General features: G+C 34.0%; 1 protein-coding gene across 1 annotated transcript; it reads left to right on the plus strand.

Moving 5' to 3' along the window:
* The first annotated feature begins 877 nt into the window (after positions 1 to 877).
* On the plus strand, positions 878 to 22,180 carry LOC127860527 (homeobox protein Hox-B3a-like). The gene is made up of 3 exons (XM_052398640.1): positions 878 to 1,445; positions 15,940 to 16,094; positions 21,294 to 22,180. Exons 1-3 carry the CDS (start codon positions 878 to 880, stop codon positions 22,044 to 22,046), a joined length of 1,476 nt encoding a protein of 491 aa, XP_052254600.1. The 3' UTR covers positions 22,047 to 22,180.
* Positions 22,181 to 25,947: the final 3,767 nt, after the last annotated feature.

The following is a 25,947-nucleotide window of genomic DNA, read 5'->3' on the forward strand; positions in this document are numbered from 1 at the left end:
CGATGTAACTCATATTTTCACTCTAACTAAACACACTATCTCCACATGAAATTAGAAAATGTGCCCATATGAAAAGCGATTATATATGTGACAGTGTAAGGTTCTACAAAACCCGCATACCAAGAACACATTTCGCCGTTCATAAACTGAAGCTGAAGTCAAAAAACTTCGTCTATTCGAAATATTTCGTAAGACTGCGTTTCCTAATGAAAAACCACAAACTATGAAAAAACTTGTCTACCAATTATCAGCTACGCTCATTGCAACCGTAACGGCCGAGTAATTTTCCCAGAGTCGCATATGTTTCCAATTAGACACACTTACCGGACGATTCGACCACAATAGGTACCCAGTGGTCGGAAATGAATAAAACAAAAACTCCCGAAGTGTTCCGCATGAAACCCCGGCAAAACTATTACATAGCTTTACGCGGGTTCCCTTTTCAAGATGTTAATCTGTAAACTAATTTAGCGAGGAAATGGTAAATTATATCTGAAACCTGGCGAATCTAGACGCATTCTCCTTGCCTCTTGAAGACTGTCTTTAGAAATCTTGCTCTTCAGCGATCTATTAGAGCACTTTGCGTCAGCGTGTTTTCGTTCAAAAGTAAACGAAAATTCGGGTTATGCGTTACTACTTAAGAGATTTGTTAAATTGTCAAAGTCTCTCTCTATATTTATGAGAAAAAGACGAGCGGCTCGAGTGCTGATGCGAATTTCATCGCTACTCGTTTTGTTCAGTGTATAAAACGCCGTGTTTTCCATTTTACAGCGATCGGCAAATAGCGAGTGGCTCTCCTCGTCGCTGATTGGATAGTTATTAAGCACGTGATTGATAGGAAAACGAAAAGAGCTGGAGCAATGAATTGAAGGATAATATGTCAGTAGTGGAACAGAATGAAATAAATTTTAGTCGTTTCGAGATGCAGAAAACATATTACTATAATCAACAACCGTTTAATTCTTACTATCCTGGAGAGAGCGGATATTGTTACGATGGTGTGCACAATAACGGCGGGAGTTACGGTGATCCGAGCCCATCGCCCCCGGGTGCGGATTTTTATCCCCAGGGTCAACAGTGTGGAATGATAGCGGGGATAGCGGGTCCGAATCCGACGTTGGTGAACGGAGATTTGAGTCCGAACCATTACGATGATCAGTTTTCATCGCCGTGTTTACAGGGTATGGCGCTCGGCGGGCCCGGGTTAGGGGCGCCGAGCCCCGGGGGAACGGGAGGCATGAAAAAGGAAATATACCCTTGGATGAAAGAAACGAGACAGAACAACAAGCGTCAGAATCCTCAGCAGCAACAACAACAGCAGCAACAACAGCAACCACCGCCGCCTCAAAATCAAACGAACTCTCAACAACAGCAGCAACAACAGCAACAACAGGTGTCTTCAGCATTATCAAATCAGCCATCAAGCGCAACCCAGAATCTTGGTGGTATGTATCAAATTTCGTAATTCGTATTGTTTTGGCCATAAATCGTCGTCTTGAAGTCTCGCTTGTGGCTTTATTACCAACACAGATATATCACCTTTTTACGCTGCTTTACGGCCATTACTGTCTGTCGAGGCGCATGCGGAAAATTTATAGTTTAAAGTCACTTATTTGGTGTTTTTGGTTGTAGACGCGATTTTCACTCGGAGCGATTATTTGTATACGTTTGAAAACAGTGTCGGTTTCACATGGTACGCGGGAAATTGATACTGTGTAAAATTGATACTATAATTGAGTAAATAAAATTTACAGCAATATTGTAACTGTTCTTGTCAAGAACGGACTCAGCTCGTGTTGCTACATTCGAACTTTATGGCATTTTTGTACTTTCATTGAAAAAAAGTACGAACGCAATACTTGTTATAAACCGCAAACATATCCATGTACTAGAATTTACAAATACGTTCATTTATCATGCATGTATTTATTAAACAATATCAGATCAATTTATAATTAAAAATAATAATGTAATTATAACAATGCTTATAAAATTATTATATAATTAAAAATAAAATAAAATAATAATAATAATAATAATAATAATAATAATAATAATAATAATAATAATAATAATAATAATTATTATTATTATTATTATTATTATTATTATTATTATTATTATTATTATTATAATAATATAAAAATAGCAATAATAATAACAGTTACAATAATAGGAACAAAAATACAATTGATAATAGTTTTAACAATGACATTATTTTCATTATTATTATTATTATTAGTAGTAGTATTATTATTATTAGTATTAGTATTATTATTTCTTTTCATTTCGGCGAATTCGAACTGTGTATTTAACTGCTTAATTATTTGTTTTAAAATGAAAACAAAATTCAACTTTATTTTTCCAGAATGTGTTTTTTATTTTATTTTAGTTTGTGAAAGTAGTTTTACTCATACTTTTGTGAAGTTAAGTGTTAAAAGTTTCGAATTATGCCATAAATAAACATAAGAATGAGTATTCATCGCCTACGTCAAGTTTTATTACCGTTAACTGTATCAACTAAACTAGAAATATATGTTAATCCATGTTTGCGTAATACAGTTCACTACTTGTTATGTCTTTTTTTACCAATCCATGATATAATGTAGAAAGACAATGTTTATGAAGCGTAAACATATGCTATTAAATTTAATCAGATCGACACCGCGTTTAAAAACACTCTCAAATTAATTAAAATAAAAAATATTCAACGTATACAGAAATATAGAAGCATAAAACATGCATGTATACAATACATGCGGCTTGTTTTATATTTCGTTAAACAGTTGCTTGATGTTTTCACATATCAGGAGGCTGTTTTTGTGTCGTTTTGCTGTTAAACCTCCCAATATTTTATTGGTTGTTAAAATGGTTATTGAAAAGATAAGTACAGTTTGTTTTAGCATTTGAATAAGGGTTATTTGTGTAAATATTTTTAATGTTATTACTTTTGGATTGGGGATTTATCCGCTAGTTGTAAAAAAGGCGTTTCCACACACTTCGTATACAAAGACATACATGTATAAAATTAAAGATGGAAATTTTTTATCGAAATTGATAAACTGTTATTTCACATATGCAACAATCTAAACATGATATTAACAATGGATTTATTATAATAGGCAATTCAGATACATTAACTCACATTCTTATGTACAGAGATATAAAATCAATTATGTTGTTTTTGAAGATAAATATATACGTCATGTTATGTTTTATAGTCACACAATAAACAAACCATTACTTTAAAAGAGATTATTAATGAAGAAGATCAGTTCATATCATTACACAGCATATAAGGAGTTTAATTATTCAAAGAAGTATTTAATCGTAGACTATATTACTGTGTAAGCAGTACTTTAAAAAATACTATTTTGCGCTTGAAACAAAAGCTGATGTTACAATCTATAAAGCTCGCATAAAGCAAGGATCAAAGTAAGTTACAATGCATCTTCATTCAACAATGAACCACCAAGGGTCTTTTTGAACGCATCATACTTGAAATTTGTTATATGAGCATCAACAACGGGTACGCATGTCATTATTTGAAATCAAGATACATTAAAAATTGTGCTTATAAGTAAAATAGCTTTTCTAGACGTGTACACTTATCACCGTCTTCTAAATGGAAAAGTTTTGGGGTTAAATCTAACACATACATACACACATTGTTGTTTATTTTTCAAACTTTATTTATCCATGTATTTGCATTTTTCTGTTTTGATAATGTTGGAAGCGTTAACATTTTCTTTCATCAAAATTTGTCAAACTTTTTCCACCAATATTCACATGTTTTATTTATCATTGTTGGCATAAAACCCAGACATTGAAAGGGAAATTACTAAGCTTTAAGTTCAATGCTTTAAAAATATTTGAGAAAATCTGGAATTGTGAAATAATGTAAATTTTTGTTTTTCAATGAAAAAAGAAAGTGATTACAATAGTTACAATAAATTCTGTCCAAAACGTATTGCCATGAAATATTTATTACCAGGGTGTTCACAAAATGAAATGGTGAAATTAAATTAAATGTAGCTTTTAATATATATGCCCAGTGTTTTCAGAGCAACTTACGAAATAAGGATTGTTTTAACTAAAATTTAAGCAAATACATATCTCATGTTTACATTTACATTCGCTTTGCCGCGAATTCTTGTGATCAGAATGGTAACGTTTGGACCATAAATATACACGATTTCTCATAAATAAGTATTATCTGATAACAGTATTTTGTTCTCTAACGCTACTGCACTATTTTTTGTTCCGAAAAAGATATAAACATATTTCCTTCATGTGTGCATACAAGTTTTCTTCCATGAAATATCTCAAATAATGGTTTAAAATTGACAGGCATAAAAGAACTTGAATATTAAGCACGATAACCTCCGCGATTAACTGACGTTTTAATATGCTATTTAAAATTTATGACAAGCTGTTGCTTTGTACCACGGGAATTTACACCGTGCCACCGTTAGAGTATTGCGTATGCAAGCTCTTTGTTCACTTCGTGTTTTAAGAAATCATATATGTACATTTAATTTAAATTCTACGAAACACCAGGAAAAAAGACAAAAAAAACATTAAAAAAGCAAAAACATACCAAACAAATATTTAAAGGCGCAAAACGGACGTCAACGTTTGGTCTGAATGTACTTATTTGCTTAGGTAACCTACGAAAATCATTGTTTGATACTTTATACGCATCATAGCAATGTGAAACCCCACTTGCGCGGGGTGGAGAAGGAAACAGTTCTTTACTCATGGCAAGAAATTCATCGACACAATACAGCACAACACATCACATGACACAAACATTACAAACATAATTTATGAATAATTTAAACCCAGAAACATTGTCAGAAATCACGTGTTAGTCATTTATTTATAGCTCGTGATTGATTACCAATACAACACCGGATAATCCATACAACACATTATTATTAAATTGCTTAAACTAGGGTAAATGTACCTTTATTACCATGATATTTGGGAACAAAAAGTAGCATGATATAATTAAGTTACTAATGTGAAAACGGGTTGAGTCGAAAGTTATCAGACTGCGGTATATAATAATTTCGATAGTTGAAGTCACTGTGTTTATATAGACATGTATTATGAACTCTAAAATAATATGTAACTTCCCTATTAATGGTATGTAATGCCATGCACTCTCTGCTATGTTTATCACGTATGCCACCGACATTTGCGTGTTGACATGTACCTTGTCTTTTGGAGACGAAAGGCGCACTGAATTTCGCTTGATATTAAGCTAAAATTGATATTTTCAATAAAAATGATATGACCTGTGTCTGTCTTCTCTGTTTATGGCCACACTCTCTTAATTATTCAGGACAACGCATTATAATCATATACTTCATCAACACCCCAATTAGCCTCGAGATATCGTTGTCTGTAAGTAGTTCAAATGGTGTGTTGATTTGCAATAATGTGAACAAAAGACGTGATTTGCTAATACCGATAGCCATTGACTATCTATCGTCGGGGAAGTAGCCTATAGAGGCTAGCTGCATCGTATCGATAGCTTTAGAGTTATTGTAACACTCACTTTAATTTGCATGTTTATGAAATGATATTGCCATAGATTTACCATAGCTATTATTTATATTATGCTTGTAAGTATGTTTACTGTGTATACAAAGATAAACAGTAAACCGTGCAATTAATGCGTTGTTTAAAATAATATCTTTGTACATTTAATTGAATATATAATGTAAGGCGTTTCTTTGTTTATTAGTTTAGAGTTCTAATAAGTATGCATCTTAGTTAATGTAAGGAATTTAACTCTTTCAGTGCGGGAACCGAATTTTGAAGGCCTTTGCAAACAGTTTGGATCCAGATGAGACGCCACAGAACGTGGCGTCTCATCTGGATCCAAACTGTTTGCTATTCTGATAGTATTCTTTGTAAAAAATCGAAGAAAATGCTAATTTTAGAAATTCAGCAGACGACATTGTAGCAGGCGACAAATTTCCCAGCATGCAAAGGGTTAAAAAAATGTATTTTTATTTACAACAGATCGTGCACCTAGTATACCCCTGGATTTGTTGATAATCAATTCGGAGTTATCAATACACCTTTGTTAGGAAAAAATACCCGACTCAAAACACATAAAAAGGCGATCTCATTCAGGCTGCAAATCGTAAATTTCAGCTTGTCAATTTGATATTTTCTACATCGGAAAAATTCGACTGGCTCCGTTTGAATAAAGCGCCTTTTCAGCCATGACGCGATCGCTAAAACGCTTATTAGAATCAGTGTCTGGCATCTAACAAAGTATGTATAAATCTTTCGTCTCTTCTAACAAATATCGAACCCAGGCGGGACAATTTATGTGAAAATTATTCAGATATCTCCAGCTCGACAGCAAACGGCGAAAATGATTTCACTCAATAAATGGGAAAATATTTCAGATGTTAACCGCATATTCGTATTTCATAACATGTAGGCGATATTCATTTAAACGGACGCAAGGCGTTACTTCCGAAATCAAAAATATTTCAGAGGTGAATCAACAATGGCTTGAATGAATTACGCAAATGTTTTGTTAAGTGATTGAAATATATAACCGGATTTCGCTAGGGCACTGTGCGTAAAGATGTTAAAGAGTTAAATGAGACCAAAAGTCAGTGTCATGTAGCCACAAGCCAGTTAAATAAAAGGTATCAAACTGATGCCGGGGTGACACGTTGAAACTGATTCTGACGTCTGTCAAAACTGTCTCGTTGAAGATAAAAAAAGATATTCAGTTATCAGAAATGGCTACGAAAGATGTATACCTCGTTGGCGACAGGAATCTACGGTCCTCTCGTAAATTGATCTATCAATTCAAGAGTAATTCGAGTCAACGTTATAAATCACCTTCACACGGCTGCCAACAATAAAAGTCAGATAAAGTATACAACGATAATTTAAGATGTATAGATTTATAGGTAGCGACGGTTTGAGAGTGGGAAACCGTTTTGGGATTTGTCACATTGTCAAAAGCTTTTGTAGCTACAAGCAAATATTGTTTTAATACATGCATAAAAGCATTTGTTTTCAATGGTATTGAATGTTATGGTTTGGAATTTCAGCAGCGCAACGTTATAAATTATTCGAACAAAAGCAGAGCGCATTTAAAATGATGTATATATTTATGTGCATTTTAATATTTTCACATTTTATCCGTGATTAAATTTAACACTTATTTGTTATTAAATGCACGTTTTTTGTTCACATGTTTAATCATTCTGAAAAAAAATGCAAGAAAAACAATACAAAAACATAATGAGTTAGTATTAATTTAATAACAAATACGCATTAAGGAGTTCTTCACTTGTAAACATGTACGCCTGCTACTTTGGTCTTCAATTGTCATGTAAATTATATACTTTAACTAATTTTGTAATTGTTATGTATGTATACTGTTCCCACATTTTTAGATTTCTTAACCATCTAAGGCGCCGACATACAGTTTTTGATATTGTAAAAACACATATATTTGAATTAACATATACACATTTTGTATATCATAATATCACGCGATCTTCAGTTTGCAAAATTATGTACTTTAAGTTCATTTAAGTAACACATATGTAAGAAAAGATTTACGCCAAGTTGAAGCCACATTTTTAAATCATGTATTTTAACATGTAATCAAAAGCATCAAGCACCTTTATAACACAAATTTATAACAACATACACTTAAATAACGTATATTTTTAAACATTATTCCTATAAGAATCTTATTTCTTCTTTACGGAACCACATTCTTTTTGCGTACTAGTATTTGTTAAAGTGCAACGAAAAAGTTTAACTTACGCTACGATTCAGAAACGCGTGTTAAACTGTTTAATATTAGGTTTTCATTTGAACTAAACTGCACAAAACGGAACCCACTTTGAGTCCTTTGAATACGGGTCTACCCGCTGCGTTTAGAAGAGAAATTATCATTTATAATCGTATATCTCTCGCATGTTTGCCTTTCCGTATCAAAAGGTTTTATAAATCTGAAAACATAGTAAAAATACATGAAAGACGAACGACTTTGATGAGTTAAGAAGTTGCGAGAGAGGGACGAAGAAAAAACACATACAAAATCGCTATCAAAATGTGATCTCAGGGGGCGATAAGCGGATGTGGTTTTACACCTTGACTTGTGTTCTAGACAAACGAAATTTCAATGAATTTGTGCATGTACTATGTAAAATGAGTATAATGAAAAATCTGAGACGTTATTAGAACTGAAAACATTATTTACATGTTGCATTCGCATGTCCTTTAGTTTAGGCAAATAAATGATACTTAGAATAGGTGTAGTGAAATTTCTATTTTTATCCCTAAGCCAAAAGCAAGAATATTTATTCAGATTTCGACCTCAATTAGTGATTCAGAAATGACAGTTTCAATGCTTTTTCTCCGGGTACGTTTTCACAAAAACGGAGAAAATACTTTTTACAAGCATTATAAGAAACGGTTTAACAATAAAGTGGTATTGAATAAATGATAATTGTAATTAAAGGGGCCTTTTCACAGATTTTGGCATTTTTTAACTTATTCATTAAATGCTTTATATCGATAAATGTAAACATTGGATCGTAAAAGCTCCAGTAAAAAATCAAGAATAAAATTAAAAAAAGGAAAAGAACATTGCCCGGACCAGGTTTCGAACCAGTGACCCCTGGAGTCCTGCCAGAGTCCTGAAGTAAAAACGCTTTAGCCTACTGAGCTATTCCGCCGAGTACACATACGTTAAGTATTTTATACCTAATATAAGCAATCTTCGTAGTTTCACAAAATTTAACGACAAAAACAGAACTCTCCAAATTATTCAATCGTTTCGCGTTGCAACGCTTTATAATTTTTAGGTTTTAAAATCGTCAAAAGATGCATAAAATGGCTATATTAGACCATGGTAAATGTTCAGTATTACTGTTTCCTCACAAATATCATAACTAAAAAGAAAATTTGCGAATCTGAAACAAATTTTTTCAATTTTGTCAATTTACCAAAGCGTGAAAAGATCCCTTTAAAGCAATGAATTTGATCAAATTATATATCAACTTAAAAGCACATAAACCTCAAAATCAACAACAATTTCGTACAATATTTCGAAAATATAAAGTTACCACATAACAAAATGAATGTTCCTTATAGCAATAGCAAAAATTTCAACGCTAGATGTGGTCTGGTAACATAGGAGTAACAAGATACAAAATGATCTTTTTTTGTTTTTGTTTTTTTCCGGGACAATATATTCAACACATGTTCATGTACTAAGTTAGTGTTCGTGTGTCGTATTAATAGATATTGTTGCAGGAAATTAAAATGGAATATAGTGTGCCACAAAAAAATTAAAAACGGGCATTTTGTATCTCGTTAAATCTAATATTGTACGAAATATTGATTGATATTGAGTATTAATGTTACTTTAATAATTTTTGCACATTGTTCGACATTACGATCCTTGAAAAAAACCTAACTGAAAACAAACAGCCAGATTTATCAAATGTTTAATAAAATACAACATTCAAGCAGCTTACATTTAAAACAAAAGCATGCGATCTCCTCCACCATTTCTACACCGAAACACTCATAAGTTAAAGGATGGTAACCACTGGCGTGTATCAGGTATTTAATTGGAAAAGTCAGACATGATAAATAACTGGTAGAAATTATTTATAAAGAATAACGAGGTGACTGATATTCATAGCAGTAATTATTCCCCTAATAATAGATACGCATATGGGTAGTTTTTTTTTACATAAAGTACGTTATGCAATAACATTTTATAAAGCTAGATACATAATAAATACATACTTGTATATATATATTTATATTTATTTATTTATATGACGCGCAAGTACTTCTTGATTCAATTTGTTATGATATTTATTGAAAATATATTTGAAAGAATGGTAAAAATGTTTGGGAAAAAAAAGCCGCGCAAGAAGAAATACATTTATAGTGCGTTCCATACATTTGCTTAAAGGGGCCTTTTCACAGATTTTGGCATATTTTGAAGTTTGTCATTAAATGCTTTATATTGATAAATGTAAACATTGGATCTTAAAAGCTCCAGTATAAACAATCAAGAATAAAATTAAAAAAAGGAAAAAAAAGTAGCCGGTACCAGGGCTCGAACCAGTGACCCCCGGAGTTCTGGAATTAGTCTGAAGTAAAAACACATTAGCCCTTGCGGCTATTCCGCCGGGTATTCACAATATAAGTATTTTATACCTTATATAAGCAATCTTCGTAGTTTCGTAAATTTAAGCGACAACAACAGAACTCTTCAAATTATTCAATCGTTTCGCGTTGCAACGCTTTATATTTTTTTTAGGTTTTCAAATCGTCAAAAGATACATATAATGGCTATATTGGACTATGGTAAATGTTCAGTAATAGTGTTTCCTCACAAATATCATAACTAAATCGAAAATTTGCGAATCTGAAACAACTTTTTTCAATTTTGTCAATTTACCAAACCGTGAAAAGATCCCTTTAATGGTATCATAAAAAATATATTTAAAAGGATTGTTTCATTATGGTATTTGACAAAAAATAACCAGGTTTATTATTTTATGAAAGAGGATTAAACACGTTGTTGATTTGAAACTTCTGCAAACAATGACTGATAACGTAAGAAATGTTCTTGGCGAGGGTAATCACGTGATGGCGACATCCATGTCTCGCAGGTAATTTTTGCCGTAGGCTAGTATTCCATCTATCCGCATCCGTATCCGCAAAATCATAATACGGACGCTATATTCCATTTTACCGCATACGTCGAACGTGTCTTTTTTGGGGGCAAAAAATCTGAACTGAAAACATGTATGCAGAAACTGTAAATTATAATTGAGATACTTATTATGAAGGACAAGCGTGAATTTAAGTAGATATAAGGTACAAATCATTATTCTGCCTGTAAAAGAATACAAATGGTAAATACCTAAAACATCTTCTTTTAGTGTCTTGGCTATGCTTTTCCAAACATTTGAAGTGAAATCAGAGTCCCGATATGCAGAACTGCGCTGGTTGTATACTACCGGGTAATTTTTCACGAATTCGATTAGTTGTTCAGTTGATTTTTTAGATGACAATGTACAATGTACTTTTGGTGAGCTTTTGCGATCGCCTTTTGTCCGTCGTGCGGCGTCAACATGTACCTTGATAACACACTAGAGGCTAAATGTCTAAGCGGGATGACCTAATCACAGCTCAACTATGAAAAGTTGCGGGGAGTAAAGTCGAGATATAAAACGATTTATTACGAAATCACCTTTAAACTGATATGGATTGAAAATGAGCTTCATTTAAAAATTAAATACATGTAATATAGGGTAAAAACGGCGACAAAATAACTTTCTCGGCATGGACATCGTCATCTTGACTACCACGTGTTAACCCCTCTTTTAACACAAACCAGCTGAAATTGTGATAAAATTTCAACCCTTTTATAAGTCTATGAATATCGTGATGTCCTGTGTCCCACCTCTTTGTAATTCGAACCTGGTCTTGTTGTTTTATAGTATAAACAACAAATGCCGCGTATGCTCATTTTAACATGTTGAATATTTATTTATATATAAGAATACATCGATGTCTTCTTTACAGCCTAAGGGATTCGAGCTAAAACTGTATAATTTAGAATATAAACTAGCGAATACCGCGTGTATATATTATAAACAGCTTTCAGTCCTGTCTTGGGGACAGTTTAACTTATTTTCTAAACTCTAAACGCGCTTCCGCTGTGTAAATGGGTTAATAATAAATACGATATTATCAACTGTTATATATATTTGGAGGAGAACTAATTGCCTCAAATTTATATCATTGCTGCTTTTTCTCTTATGCTAACGACTCTGTCCATTATGTGAAATAAAGTAGACACCTAAAGCAAGCACTTCATTTTCGCTGCATGCACAAAAACGCATTCAAAATACGGCATTGGTTGCTAACATAAACATAATAGTTAAGTTATTTATTCGAGAGTTTCACAAATATAATTAAGGGAGCCCGCCGATTATGTGTATTCCATTTTGCGTATATTATTAAACGCAAAATCTATGGGGCGTATCGCGGAGTGGCGGCAGATGAAAGGGTCGTTGTTTTTCTAAAATCTGTTTTCCCTGTCAAGAACAATCAAATGAAATCTTTTCCAGAAGAACGTTATACCAGATGCAACTGTAGCATCCGAGCGCTTTATACAGTGAAATTCCACAGGGATTCGTTACACTACAGGCCATAAACCCTGACTTGATTGTCGTTGTTATTAAATTGTGTACGAATCTTCGAAGAAAACGGTACACATCTGATGTTAGCATATTTGAAACGTTAATTTGTGTCATATTGAGGAAAAAGAAAAATAAGAAAAATTAAGGATAAACAAATATTTTGAGAACCATACACTGATATGCCATTCAATAAAATTGAAACCTGTGTCATGTCACAACTATTTACAATTATAAAATAATCAACTTTGAAGCTTATAACAGACTGTTTATGAAAATCATTTGTTTTGTCCATAGGTATCGAATTTAATTTACCTGTATTAACCGTCGATATTCGCTTGAAGCTCGATCCACCTTGTGTGACCTAGAGCTTTTAATGCGGATGTGGAGTCGCGCAGTGATTTAAAAGATGGATGCGTTTGATGTCCAAATTAAGACCTCAAAAGTTTACGAATAATAAATTAGCATAATTACAAAGTGGCAAAAACAAAACCAGTGACATTTATGTTGGCGTAATGAATTTTAATGGATTGATGAAACAAAACCAGCTCGATTATGGTTTAAAATCTTTACATAGACACGTGAAACATTGCGGTTGGTTCAAAGAAACATTGAACACCTAATACATTATTAGTCAAGTCATATATGAAACAGCCAGTTTATAAGAACATATGAAGTTCAGAACCGTTATTGATTAGACTTAATGTTGATTTAAACAACGTTTATAGATAGTAACTGTTAAACATTACAAAAAAGCGAATCTATCATTCATGTCTACAGGCATTTCTTAGAAGTGTTCTGAATCACTCGTGTGTGCCTGAATTGCCCGTGTCCTTAACATTTGCACCAACGCACGAATTTACGTAGGTGGTCATTTTATGCCTCATTGTATGCAGCCAGTCTACCATGATGCAATGTATGTGGTCTTTGTGTGTGTGTCAACTTTCTGGTATCTAAACGTATATAGTCATGATTGTATAAGTTGTGAAACCATTTATTTTCGCCAGCACGAAATTTCGTCATTTAAAAAATGACTTCATCTTCAGCACTTAAATTCGTCAATTTCTGACATTGAAAATAACAAAAAAGCGTCAGTAATTGAATCACGATTATACATTTCAATGTGGTCATAATGTTAAGTCTAAATGCTATTTTGTTATCATTGCTCAATGGAATGTTTTCGGTCAAGATTGTCAACCAATTTACCAATCATGTATTACTCAAGTTAACACATAGACTCATATTTACCACAACTCGTGGTCACAATGGTGAGGTGCATGTGGTGTCCGTCTTACGACTCGGAGGTTTTGGATTCGATCCACGCCGAGTTATATCTCGTTAAACATGGAATGATTCTTCCCAGCAAATAAACACGCACACGACTTTCAATACGATATATCTAAAATATACTTTGTAAACTAACCCGTCTTGGAATATACCGAACTCCCGTGGTTTAAACCATTACCCGTATCATGTGTTGCATCCGTCAGCGCGAGTACGCGAAACATTCAACAATTTCTAGGAAGAGTAAGGACTAATATATTGTACACGCGTTAATAGTTACACAACACCAATCTAATGTTGAAAAGGTAGAAGATATTCGTTGATAGCTAAAATTAATTTTGTTAGATTTCTTCGATATTTATTATTCGCTGAACGATATCTTCAAACAGTGGCGCGGAACGATCATAGACACTGGGGCGATATCGTTTGAAAGCCTTTATTCTTGCATCTTTGCATCACTTCAATCATAATCGAGGTGTAAATACCAGCTGTATACGGTTCTGGAATTAGTGTTGGTCAGTGGCATCGACCTGTATCCACGGTTCCAGAGAGCATTTGTTGCATCATAGCATATGCCCGCGTTGATTCTTCGCATTGATCGATGACAGCTTGTAATGCGTTTTGATTCCCATATGGTACGTCATAGTGGAATGTTACTTCTGTTTAATTGCAACTAATTGGCGCAACGTCACGGTGTCACACTTACTGTGAAAAGTCACGGCCTCGACTTGCTTTCAAAAAGTTCCCACATGCAAGTTCATACAACGTTTGCGTTAGCGATTGTGATTACGATTGCGATTGCGGTTATCTGAAATAAACAATATTATAGAGAAATAACAAAAGGAAAAAAAAACACATATCGTGCTTGATCTTGACAGATGTACATTAACAATTAAAATCAATTACGCATTCTGAAAATAAACTTCCATTCATAAAAAATAAGGTTTAATTATAAATATGAATACACTTCTAGAAGATTAAAAAATTGACCAATAATCCACAAAAAAATACAGTGTGAGTAATTTGTAAAATAAGCTCTATTAAATACTGAAAACAAAACAGACACAAAAATACAGATAAAACTTACTGAACAATGCCAAGTTCCCCTAAAACGTACAACAGTCAAACAATACGAGCCACTTGTTTCAGAGCCTTTTCAAAAATGCTGCTTTGGGCGATTTCTAAGAGAACGTTCAGCAAAAAATGTACATAAATTAATTAATATTCATAATGGCAAACCAATTAAAATATAGAATATAGCCATATCAACCGGTCTAAACCTTAATCTTGCAACAGTCACGGTGATTATTCGCTTTGTACTTTCATTCCATACAACTTTTACTGATAATCTGTAGTATATAAATATATAGTTTTAATTTGCACAACTTTACACCCATACAAAACATAACTATTATACGAACATTAAACCATAAATTTCCTAATAAACAATAACTGTTCTATTAACAGCCTAATTAGGCAATTGAATGGTTAGTAAAACACCTACATTCCCGGCTAATATTCTTTATTTACTACATGAAATACATTAATATTGTTGTGTGGAAACAATAACCTGAGCAATACAGGCCTGATGGGCCGCAATCTGTGAAAAGGGTTTCATTCACGAGCGTAAAGTTTCGCTCAGAATATCATGTGCAATCCGCACAGGCTAATCAGGGACGACACTTTCTGCCTAAACTGGATTTTTGCTTGGAAGAGACTTTCTTGAAACGAAAAATATCATAAAGCGGAAAGTGTCGTCCCTGATTAGCCTGTGCAGTTCGCACAGGCTAATCTCGGACTACACTTAACGCACATGCATTAAACCCCTACTTCGGCCCATTTACATAATTCTATCTCACAAGCAGTGCATATTTACTCTCATAATTGGAAAGTTTCCAGAACCTAGCACGTTTCTAGGAACAGAGCTGAAGTAGCTCACTGACTGAGGTATTACAAAAAATACGAACACAAAGTCACTGATATATTTATAATTTATTAGTTTGATCCATTCTCTAAATGCTGTCGGCGTTTCTTTTTTCACAACCGATGAAACGCATGCACAACGCACGCATGGACGTTGGTTTCTTTCATTATACGAGTAGGTAACTTAGACTCGACTGGTCATTGTCGGCTCCGGTACCCCGTGTACTCTTAAGTATACTTACAAGTACTCGGGGTAAGAAAAATATATAAAAAATAATCCGGTGTACGGAAAATATAATACAATATACACATGGCCATTCGTGTGCCTTCAAGCGTACTGTCCGTACCCGGAGAATATTAAAGTATACTTAAGTGTACCCGGGATACTTTTAAGTAGTACCTAAGCCGACAATGACCAATTGCGTGTAACTAGCTGCATACTAGTATTTATGAGCAATTGATTTCAATATTTAACCAAAGGCCGTCGTTCTATTTTCAGAGCCGACGAAGCGCGCTCGGACGGCCTACACGAGTGCTCAGTTGGTAGAGCTTGAGAAGGAGTTCCATTTTAACCGCTACCTGTGCCGACCCCGACGGATCGAGATGGCGGCATTGCTCAATCTTACAGAGAGGCAGATCAAAATATGGTTCCAGGTTAGAAAACTCTTGTGATCTTATGTTTAGTTTTAGTACATTAATTTAACCCTAATTACCATTATTTAGCTGTCGGTATCATTATTATATTTACTCTAAAAAACTAAATAACTGTTTATTTATTAGCTATGATAGTATGTGAAGATGTCGACGAGAAACATATCATAAAATACTGACGGTTTGAATCATTATAGGTCGAGTTTAATTACACCTTTCGTTAGAAACTCTTGACTGATAGGTCAATCGCGATGACTTTATTTATCTGCCCACACGTATAGACTAATGTATCGACTATCTAGTAATAATTTATATGGTCACGTATCAGTTTTAAATAACTAAGACAACTTTAAATTTAAAACAGTGTTTCGCTTTAACTTGACTCGATATGTTTTCAATTGTGATATTCATGCTTATAGCCATGTCAATCATCGTTCATTACTTTCTAGCAATAACACATATTGTAAATAAAATATAAATAAAGGACAAAACAGTAAAAATTATAAATTTTGAAGTTTTGCTTATTTTTAAAATTCATATGAGTTTTAATTACATTAAATTTAATGAGTGAAACGTAACAAAAAAGAATAAAACATAAAATAAGTAAAATAAATAATAATAATAATAATAATAATAATAATAATAATAATAATAATATTATTATTATTATTATTATTATTATTATTATTATTATTATTATTATTATTATTATTATTATTATTATTATTACTTTTATTAATATTAATATTAATATTAATATTAATATTAATATTAATATTAATATTATTATTAGTAGTAGTAGTAGTAGTAGTAGTAGTAGTAGTAGTAGTAGTAGTAGTAATAGTAGTAGTACTAGTATTATTAGTAGTAGTAGTAGTAGTAGAAGTAGTAGTAGTAGTAGTAGTAGTAGTAGTAGTAGTAGTAGTAGTAGTAGTAGTAGTAGTAGTAGTAGTAGTAGTAGTAGTAGTAGTAGTAATAATAATAGTAGTAGTAGTAGTAGTAGTAGTAGTAGTAGTAGTAGTAGTAGTAGTAGTAGTAGTAGTAGTAGAAGTGGTAGTAGTAGTAGTAGTAGTAGTAGTAGTAGTAGTAGCAGTAGTAGTAGTAGTAGTAGTAGTAGTAGAAGTAGTAGTAGTAGTAGTAGTAGTAGTAGTAGTAGTAGTAGTAGTAGTAGTAGTAGTAGTAGTAGTAGTTGAAGTAGAAGTAGTAGTAAAATTATTGGTATTATTTTTTTTATTATAATAATTATTATTGTAATTATCACTCTCTAATCGTTAATTCTGAAATATTCAAACCTTTTATAATTAGTTACTTATATTAATAAAGGGTTCGTGTTGTGTTAAAAAAGTGGCTGTTGGTCACATTATTGGGTAACTGAATATTAAAACTTTTCAAGAAGATATACTATTTTTTCTGTATTAATTTAGTTTTGTTATTATGATTTGAAACACATTGTTCGTTCAGGCCTGAATCTTCACTATTTATACGTTAATTTACAGTAAGTAAAACTTAAACTCAACTTAAATGCCAATTTTCCCAATGAGGTATAAAGACCAATCTTGTATTCTGTTACCCTAAAATCTGTTTACTTTAGCTCATTAATTAAAATGATATTTTCTTTTTTACCCAAAAACTTTTTCGACATATATATACCAAATTACCAATTATTGACATGTACGAATATATATTGGAATCCATTTGTGTAGCATAACATCATATTAAAGTAAAAAAATAAAACAAATTAAACAAAAAATTAACATAACCTTAAAGGTGACTTGTTAAAACTGTGACAGCAATTAACATAATATTAAATAAACTCAGTAAATTTATTCGCATTTATAATTGTATGACGACAGAAAAATAAAAAAGGAATGTTTTAATTGTTATAATTCATTGAATCATTTCGATGAAAGCAGATTCCTTTCACGTTGGTTCAAATTGATGACTTTCTTGCAGTTTTTACAACTGGTTCAGTCGTTAACCGAAATTCGTTTTTTGTAACAACTAACAAGTCAAAAGGTATACATTTTAACACATGTAGAAAGATAATTGATGTACATATGCATGTTTAACCCTTTGCATGCTGGGAAATTTGTCGTCTGCAAAAATGTCGTCTGCTGAATTTCTAAAATTAGCATTTTCTTCGATTTTTTTTCAAAGAATACTATCAGAATAGCAAACAGTTTGGATCCTGATGAGACGCCACGTTCTGTGGCGTCTCATCTGGATCCAAACTGTTTGCAAAGGCCTTTAAAATTCGGTTCCCGCACTGAAAGGGTTAAATACGTATTTACATTTAAAAAAGTGAAGCGTAAATCCGCACTATATTCATAGAAGGAGAGTCTATTACATTAAAACAAAAGAAAAACATACAAATACAAATCATTTTACACGTTGTTGTGCAGTTAAGTTCCAGTTTCAGACATTTTGTCGCAGCTTTCATACGTCTTTCTTCTTCAACGTCACTCTAAGGTTAAATATGCTTTTATTGACTTCATGTTGGTACTTTAATTTCAACATATATGAATACTGTTGTTGTTGTGTTTGTTTTCTAGGTTATACAACCCTCAAAACATTTGCCCACTGACTTAAAGCGGGTATATACGATCTTATCAAATATTTAGTAATAAATATAAAATGTGTAAAAAACTGATTATACATATATTTCAATATAAACTAAAATAAAAGTTAAGAAGAACATGTGTCGAAAAATGCTAAATAAGCCAGATATTTAATTCTCAAATCGAAAAAGGCTGTACAGCCGAATTCGCCAGCATGTATATCATGCATGTACGATGTGAATCTAAATTTAGTTTAACGGTTCATTTGAAATTCCTGCAGCGATATCGATTCATACGACACATGAACACTTACAAAAAAGACGAATGCATCGGTTATTGTAGGAAAATAATTACGAATTATCTTCGTCACAATCGGCTCGGGGCGCTAATTTGTATTTGCTGTATGTTATGAAATTCGTCTTAAATGTATCATTTTTCTTGCAAATTGTGTGTTATTATAACATATTTGTATCAATATTTTACAATTTAGCACATATAAAAATCGTATATACCCGCTTTAATACGTGTACACAGGTAGAGACAATTGTAGTTCAAACTTAAACATGACCTGATCAAATTGTTCCCCAAAATAGTGGAACGTATTTAATGACGTGGGCGATAGGTGGGCAATGATGGCGGTAGCAGACAGAGTATTTAGACAAATGTTCGCAGTATACAACGCTTATAAAATAAATAAAATAATACATAATTCAAAACTACGTATAAAATATCCGTCTACCGATCCCACTCTGGAATCGGACAATCGTTTAATCCGTCTCTGGGATCGGACAATCGTTTGATCCGTCTCTGGAATCGGACAATCGTTTGATCCGTCTCTGGAATAGGACAATCGTTTGTTCCGTCTCTTGACTCGGACAATCGTTTGTTCCGTCTCTTGGATCGGACAATCTTTTGTGCCGTCTCTGGAATCGGACAATCGTTTAATCCGTCTCTGGAATCGGACAATCGTTTGATCCATCTCTGAAATCGGACAATCGTTTTATCCGTATCTGGAATCGGACAATCGTTTGATCCATCTCTAAAAAACCGTACACTCGTTTGAACCGCCTTTGGAATCGGACAATCGTTTATGTTGTATTGCTTTTCTCCGTATCATTGATTTAATTACCATCCATCATGTCGGCCCACATCCGTTGCATCAAATGGCCGAAGTGTCATAATCAAATATTGATAATTAGCGATGTAGTTAAGCAAATGTATATGTCCTATAGTGTATATGCAGCTAAAACGGAAATATGATGCTTTAACCCTTTCCAAGAAGCAAAGTGAAAATGACTATGTGCAAACCGCATTAAACCAGAACAGCCTGTGAGTAACTCGGAGTCGGTTCAGGTTTTATGCTGTTTGCCGCTCATCAGTATCTACGGGTTGGAAATGGAGCCTTTAAAACTAGAATTAAGTAAGAAATGTCTTTAATTAATTTAGCAATTCAGCTTTATGAGGAACTACACATGCGTCAAAATACGTATCTAAGTGGTAAAGGGTTAATTAGCAATTTACAAAATGGGCTTTTCGAAAAATAACATGTTTCTTAGATTCATATTATATCTAACACATTTTCAACTCATATAATAAAGCATAATACATTCAGTTATACAAAAAGCCCTTTCTAGTACCGACTGGGTTTATGCTATTGAAATTTAAATCTTCAAACTCGGCCAGCTTTTTCAACTCTTCCATTTTGAATGTTATTCAGCCTGTCCGAGAAATATGTTTCTGCTGTTTATGAAAGTTTAAATAGATTTTTAAGATAAGTTTAAATTTGTAAAATTATGAAATTCCACACTTAGGATACATCAGATATAATTACGTGTACCGGTATATTCATTTCCGTTATTGCGTTTAGTACAATTCTTATTACGGCCCTTTAACCCATTACCACTAAAGATACGTATTTTGACGGATTTGTATTCCCTAATAAAGTTATATTTTATTATGACCTTTCTTAATAGATTCAATTTTGTTTTGGCTTCAATGCCAATATTTAGGTACTGATGACCAGCAAACAGCATAAACCCTGAACAGACTGTGAGTTACTCGCAGGCTGTTCTGGTTTTATGCTGTTTGCAAAAGTCATTTTCAAATTGCTACTTATGGGGAAAGGGTTAATGTTAACATGTCTTGAATGCGGTACTTTGATAGAAACATCATAATATTTTAGAGCCTACCTCTGCTTCGCCGTTCCAATGTTGAAACGATGTCTATTTGGATCTTCTTCTTTCAATGCTTACACATTTCTAATTCGAAGATCTAAAAAACACATTGTCTGGTATGCTTGTTTATCCCAAACGATAAACTAAATCATTCACTTTAAGTCATGGATATTTTTCGGAACATAAAACATATTTGCTGCTAAGTTAAATGGTAAATGAGTATAGTAAATATACACATTCAAAACGCGCGTTAATGTTCAGTGTTGGCAAAGACATTCATACGAATAAAGTGTACCTATAACGCGAAAACATGAAAGAGTATCATATATAGGCATAGCAGAGGTACCATGCCCATCAATACAATACAGCTATGCTCAGAATCAGCCAAATAACGAGTAGACATTGTCATAAACGGGCATGTATACATATATTTCGGAAATAGTGATCCCTTAATTCTGCTGTTGTTTCAGAACCGTCGAATGAAGTACAAGAAGGAACAGCGTCAGAAACACGCGGACAAGGGGATGGGAAAGCTGGACGGTAACATGTCCGGGGACAGTGACAGCGAGGAGTCGTACTCCGGGGGTCAGGACTCTCTCAGCGACTGCGGAAGCAAATCTCAAGCAGGGTGCGGAAGCCCCGACCCCTCGGGACGACGGCCCCAACCTTCGGGTCCGATGACCTCGCCACACCCCCAGACCCCAAGTCCCGGTCAGAGATCTCACCCCAGCCTCTCCCTGCCGCACCACCCTTACAATCCGGACATGTACCCGGGTCACGGGGCGGTGGGCGTGCCTCAGTCGAGTCCCTCGTGTCTGAAACAGTCTAGCTCACCCGTGACGCACCAACAGCATAATAACATGACTCATAACTCAATGAACTACGCGGCCTCTATGAACGGTATAGATCACATGGGCAGGTACACCAACCACCAGTCGTTGCAACACTATAACTTACAGATGCCGCCTCAACACAACTTTAACAATTTCAACGGCGGCGGCGGTGGTGGCGGCGGTGGTGGGGGAGGGGGTGTCGGTCAACAGTATATGAACCCTTATTCAATGTACCAGGATATTAACACGTGTCACGATGACTACGAGACCGGTCACGTGACCGGAAATCACGTGCTGCCTCTCGCGGGGATACCCTGCGGAGTGGGTGGGGGCATGAACGGCTATCACCAGGCACCGTACGACTATATTCCAAAATTAACGCATCTATAAAATGGTTTCCCCTTAGAAGTGTATGAGTTAAGCCAACTTAATATGTCATTTGTCATATTTTATTTAAATTGTTGACTGAATATTGTATAACGAGAAATTTTTTATCCGGTTTATATGTATGTGCTATGTTTCTATTTTAAAGCGGGTATATACGATCTTATCAAATATTTAGTAATAAATATAAAATGTGTAAAAAACTGATTATACATATATTTCAATATAAACTAAAATAAAAGTTAAGAAGAACATGTGTCGAAAAATGCTAAATAAGCCAGATATTTAATTCTCAAATCGAAAAAGGCTGTACAGCCGAATTCGCCAGCATGTATATCATGCATGTACGATGTGAATCTAAATTTAGTTTAACGGTTCATTTGAAATTCCTGCAGCGATATCGATTCATACGACACATGAACACTTACAAAAAAGACGAATGCATCGGTTATTGTAGGAAAATAATTACGAATTATCTTCGTCACAATCGGCTCGGGGCGCTAATTTGTATTTGCTGTATGTTATGAAATTCGTCTTAAATGTATCATTTTTCTTGCAAATTGTGTGTTATTATAACATATTTGTATCAATATTTTACAATTTAGCACATATAAAAATCGTATATACCCGCTTTAAAGACCACTAACACGTTTACAAATATGTGTTGGGGAATTAAGAAACAACAATTACTTTGTTGTAACTTAACAATGGTGTGAATTTATTTGAATTAAAAATGCATCTGATTTAAACTGATTTAATTAAAACGGTTCTATTATCTTTACATTTTTCTACCATTTTAACCGAATAAAAAACTATTCCTTATTTATCGTGTGTTTCCTTGTCACATTTATGAATATTTAAAGCAATGTTTCATTGCCATAGCAACGAGAAATATAATTGATACAGCTTTCTGATTCGTTTGTTGTTGAGTCAAGAAACAATTTACATACATTTAACCACAAATATCCTCGCAAATAAAACCAGATAAGAACACGTTACGGTCACGTGATTTGTGTGTGTAAAAATCCGGAAACCAGACGGGGTTTACACGAATGACTTCACGTCACGGGCACCTGGCCCTACACCCCCGCGACGTCTGCCAGACGTAGCGTTGATGCACCTGCGACGCACGTGGTCACTAATTACTCAGATATTGGAAAACAATGGACATGCATGGTATGATACGTGTATCCAAAATGAAAGCGAGAAAAGTACGAAATCTTAGATTTGTATTGTTTAGTGATTATTAACCCATTTAAGCCTAGTGGACTCTCCCATCCTTGGATCAATTTATTTCCAAAATTAGGGATGTCTAGTATATTTATTTTTATACTTAGAATATTTCTTACAGAAATTCTTTAAGCAAACAGCGCAGACTCTGATGAGACGCCGCATTATGCGGCGTCTCATCTGGGTCTACGCTGATGGCCATTTAGGCCTGTTTTCTAGACGTTAGGCATAAATGGGTTAAAACACCTGATTAATGCCTTTAATCGATTAATAGTAGAAAAATACATGCTTGTACCTGCATAGTTTTTTGTTGTAAATGACAAATCATGGGGTTATCAATGTCCAAATATTTTGTCTCAATTTTTATCTTTAGTAGAAGTTTCTTACTTTGCTTCTAGCAAAACACGTGCCCATTGAACATGCGATTTAAAGCACTGAAAGTTAACCGAACATGATAAGCCAACTTCTTCTACAATGTCCGCCTTTACAGTCGAACCGTGAAATTCGCGCCGGGGTCTGCATGTAGGAACCATACCCTAAGTTTAATATAAAACTGCCAGCACCCCTTTTCTGCGTGGAAGTGTCAAAACTCTTACCACCGATAAGGCCTAGTCCCTCGTGCATCGCCCCGTGTCTAACAAGACCCCTGTTTCCGGTTTTCCCTACCCCTTGGCATGGTTGCGAATGGAAAGTTCGTGGGGGATTGTTTCGTGTTATCAGAAACATGAACAGCTTTCTTCATTGCTACTGATTTCAGAATTTTAACTTGTACCCAACATTATCTACACTAACAATTTTGAGTTACGCATAATAAATACCTGATTTTACTCATTTTAAAACTTGTTCGCTCAAAGAAATCAGAAATCTGTTTTTAATGCAGTCCTTTAAATTCCGGTGTAATAATGTTGCATGCGAGCAAACTATGAGACAAATATCGTACCAACATATCAAAATATTAACATCAGCATCAGTTTTTAATGTTTTTATTGTTTGAATAAATTTAAGTTGGCAAAGAAGGAATACTATATCTATTTTGAGCATTTTAACATTAACACACTGAGGTCGATTTTTTTGTTTGAAACAGATGTTCGTAACAAGTGTGATAGACTAATTGTGCATGTTGTACACTGTTATTGGTAAAATATCAGTTATTTATGTATTTGTGTTTTTTTCTATGTGCGTAAAAGATTGGAATTATTGGGTAAATCTGTGTTATTTATGTATGTCAACATTAAAAGGATTTCTATATTCTGTATAGATATCAACCCTGTGTTTTCACGAATACTAAAATTGTTGAATAAATAACTCGACAAAATGAGCCTGTGCTTCTTTTCTTTGGCTACATTATCATACAATAAATGTTCACCGAGTTTCGGTTAACCGGTATACTATATATATGTACAGTTGTATGCACCATACTGTGAAAGCTTAACAATCATTACGTACAATTATATAATTTCAGTTTACAGTATTAAAAAAGCATTTGACATACACTGCAACAATGTTTATCATTTTTCTCTAGAATATTGTCCATTATTATTGATTTAAATTTACATGTAGATTAGTGTATATATGAGCCGTGTTTTGAGAAAACTGGGCATAATGAATGTGCGTAAAGTTTCGTCCCGAGTAAGCCTGTGCAGTCTGCACAGGCTAATCAGGGACGACACTTTCCGCCTTAACTGGATTTTCGTATAGCAGAGACTTCATTCAAAAGAAAAATACCATAAAAGCGGAAAGTGTCGTCCCAGATTAGCCTGTGCGGTTTGCACAGGCTAATCTTGGACGAAACTTTACGCACATGCATTATGCCCAGTTTTCTCAGAACGCGACTCATATTACGAGCCAGTTAGACGTATGCGTTGGCAAATCTCTAATGCTAAGTTTGTGTGCATCGGGAAAACATACAACTCAATTTACAACTCTGTGTGATTTCCACGGGTTTCAATCGAACGTATTTTCATGAGAATTATCTTGTACACACATAAACAGTTACTGGGTGTTTACAACGCGAGTCGCGAAAAAAATTGGAAAAATGCATTATTTTTAGAGCACCTGTGCACTAAGTGCTCATGGTGAGCTTTTGTGATCGCCCTTTGTCCGTCGTCTGTCGTTCGTCGTGAAGATTTTGCTTGTAAACACTTTAGAGGCCACATTTGTTCGGATCTTAATGAAACTTAGACATAAGATTTGTACCAATGATATGAGTTTGAAAACTGTTCCGTTTTTTTTTAAATACATGGCCGCCATGGGGCTGGGCATCTTTTCGTGATATGGCTATAGTATAACCTTGTTAACACTCTAGAGGCCACATTTATGGGCCAATATTCATGAAACTTGGTCAGAAGGTTTGGTCTTATGACATATTGGATGAGTTCGAACATGTTTACGGGTGTTTGAAAAACATGGCCGCAAACGGACGGGGCATTATTCCTCATAAGGCTATAATAAAACATTGTCACACATATTGTCCAATTTTCATTAAACTTGACCAGTTCTAATAATATCCTCGATAAGTTCGAAAATGGGTTCGGGTCTGTTAAAACATGGCCGCCAGGGTATTTTTCCTTATATGGCTTAGGTAAAACCTTGTTCGCACTCTAAAAGCCACATTTATTGTCCAATCTTCTTAAAACTTAGTCACAAGTCTTGGTCTATTTATGTCTTAGTTGAGTTC

The sequence above is a fragment of the Dreissena polymorpha genome, chromosome 15 (assembly GCF_020536995.1).
Source record: "Dreissena polymorpha isolate Duluth1 chromosome 15, UMN_Dpol_1.0, whole genome shotgun sequence".
In the NCBI taxonomy this organism is placed as follows: domain Eukaryota; kingdom Metazoa; phylum Mollusca; class Bivalvia; order Myida; family Dreissenidae; genus Dreissena; species Dreissena polymorpha.

What these genes read in the sequence shown, in the direction of transcription:
- LOC127860527 (XM_052398640.1), top strand. Translation starts at nt 878, where the DNA reads ATGTCAGTAGTGGAACAGAATGAAATAAATTTTAGTCGTTTCGAGATG. An exon ending in CGCAACCCAGAATCTTGGTG is followed by an intron (nt 1,446 to 15,939) that starts GTATGTATCAAA and finishes TTCTATTTTCAG; the next exon opens with AGCCGACGAAGCGCGCTCGG. An exon ending in AGATCAAAATATGGTTCCAG is followed by an intron (nt 16,095 to 21,293) that starts GTTAGAAAACTC and finishes CTGTTGTTTCAG; the next exon opens with AACCGTCGAATGAAGTACAA.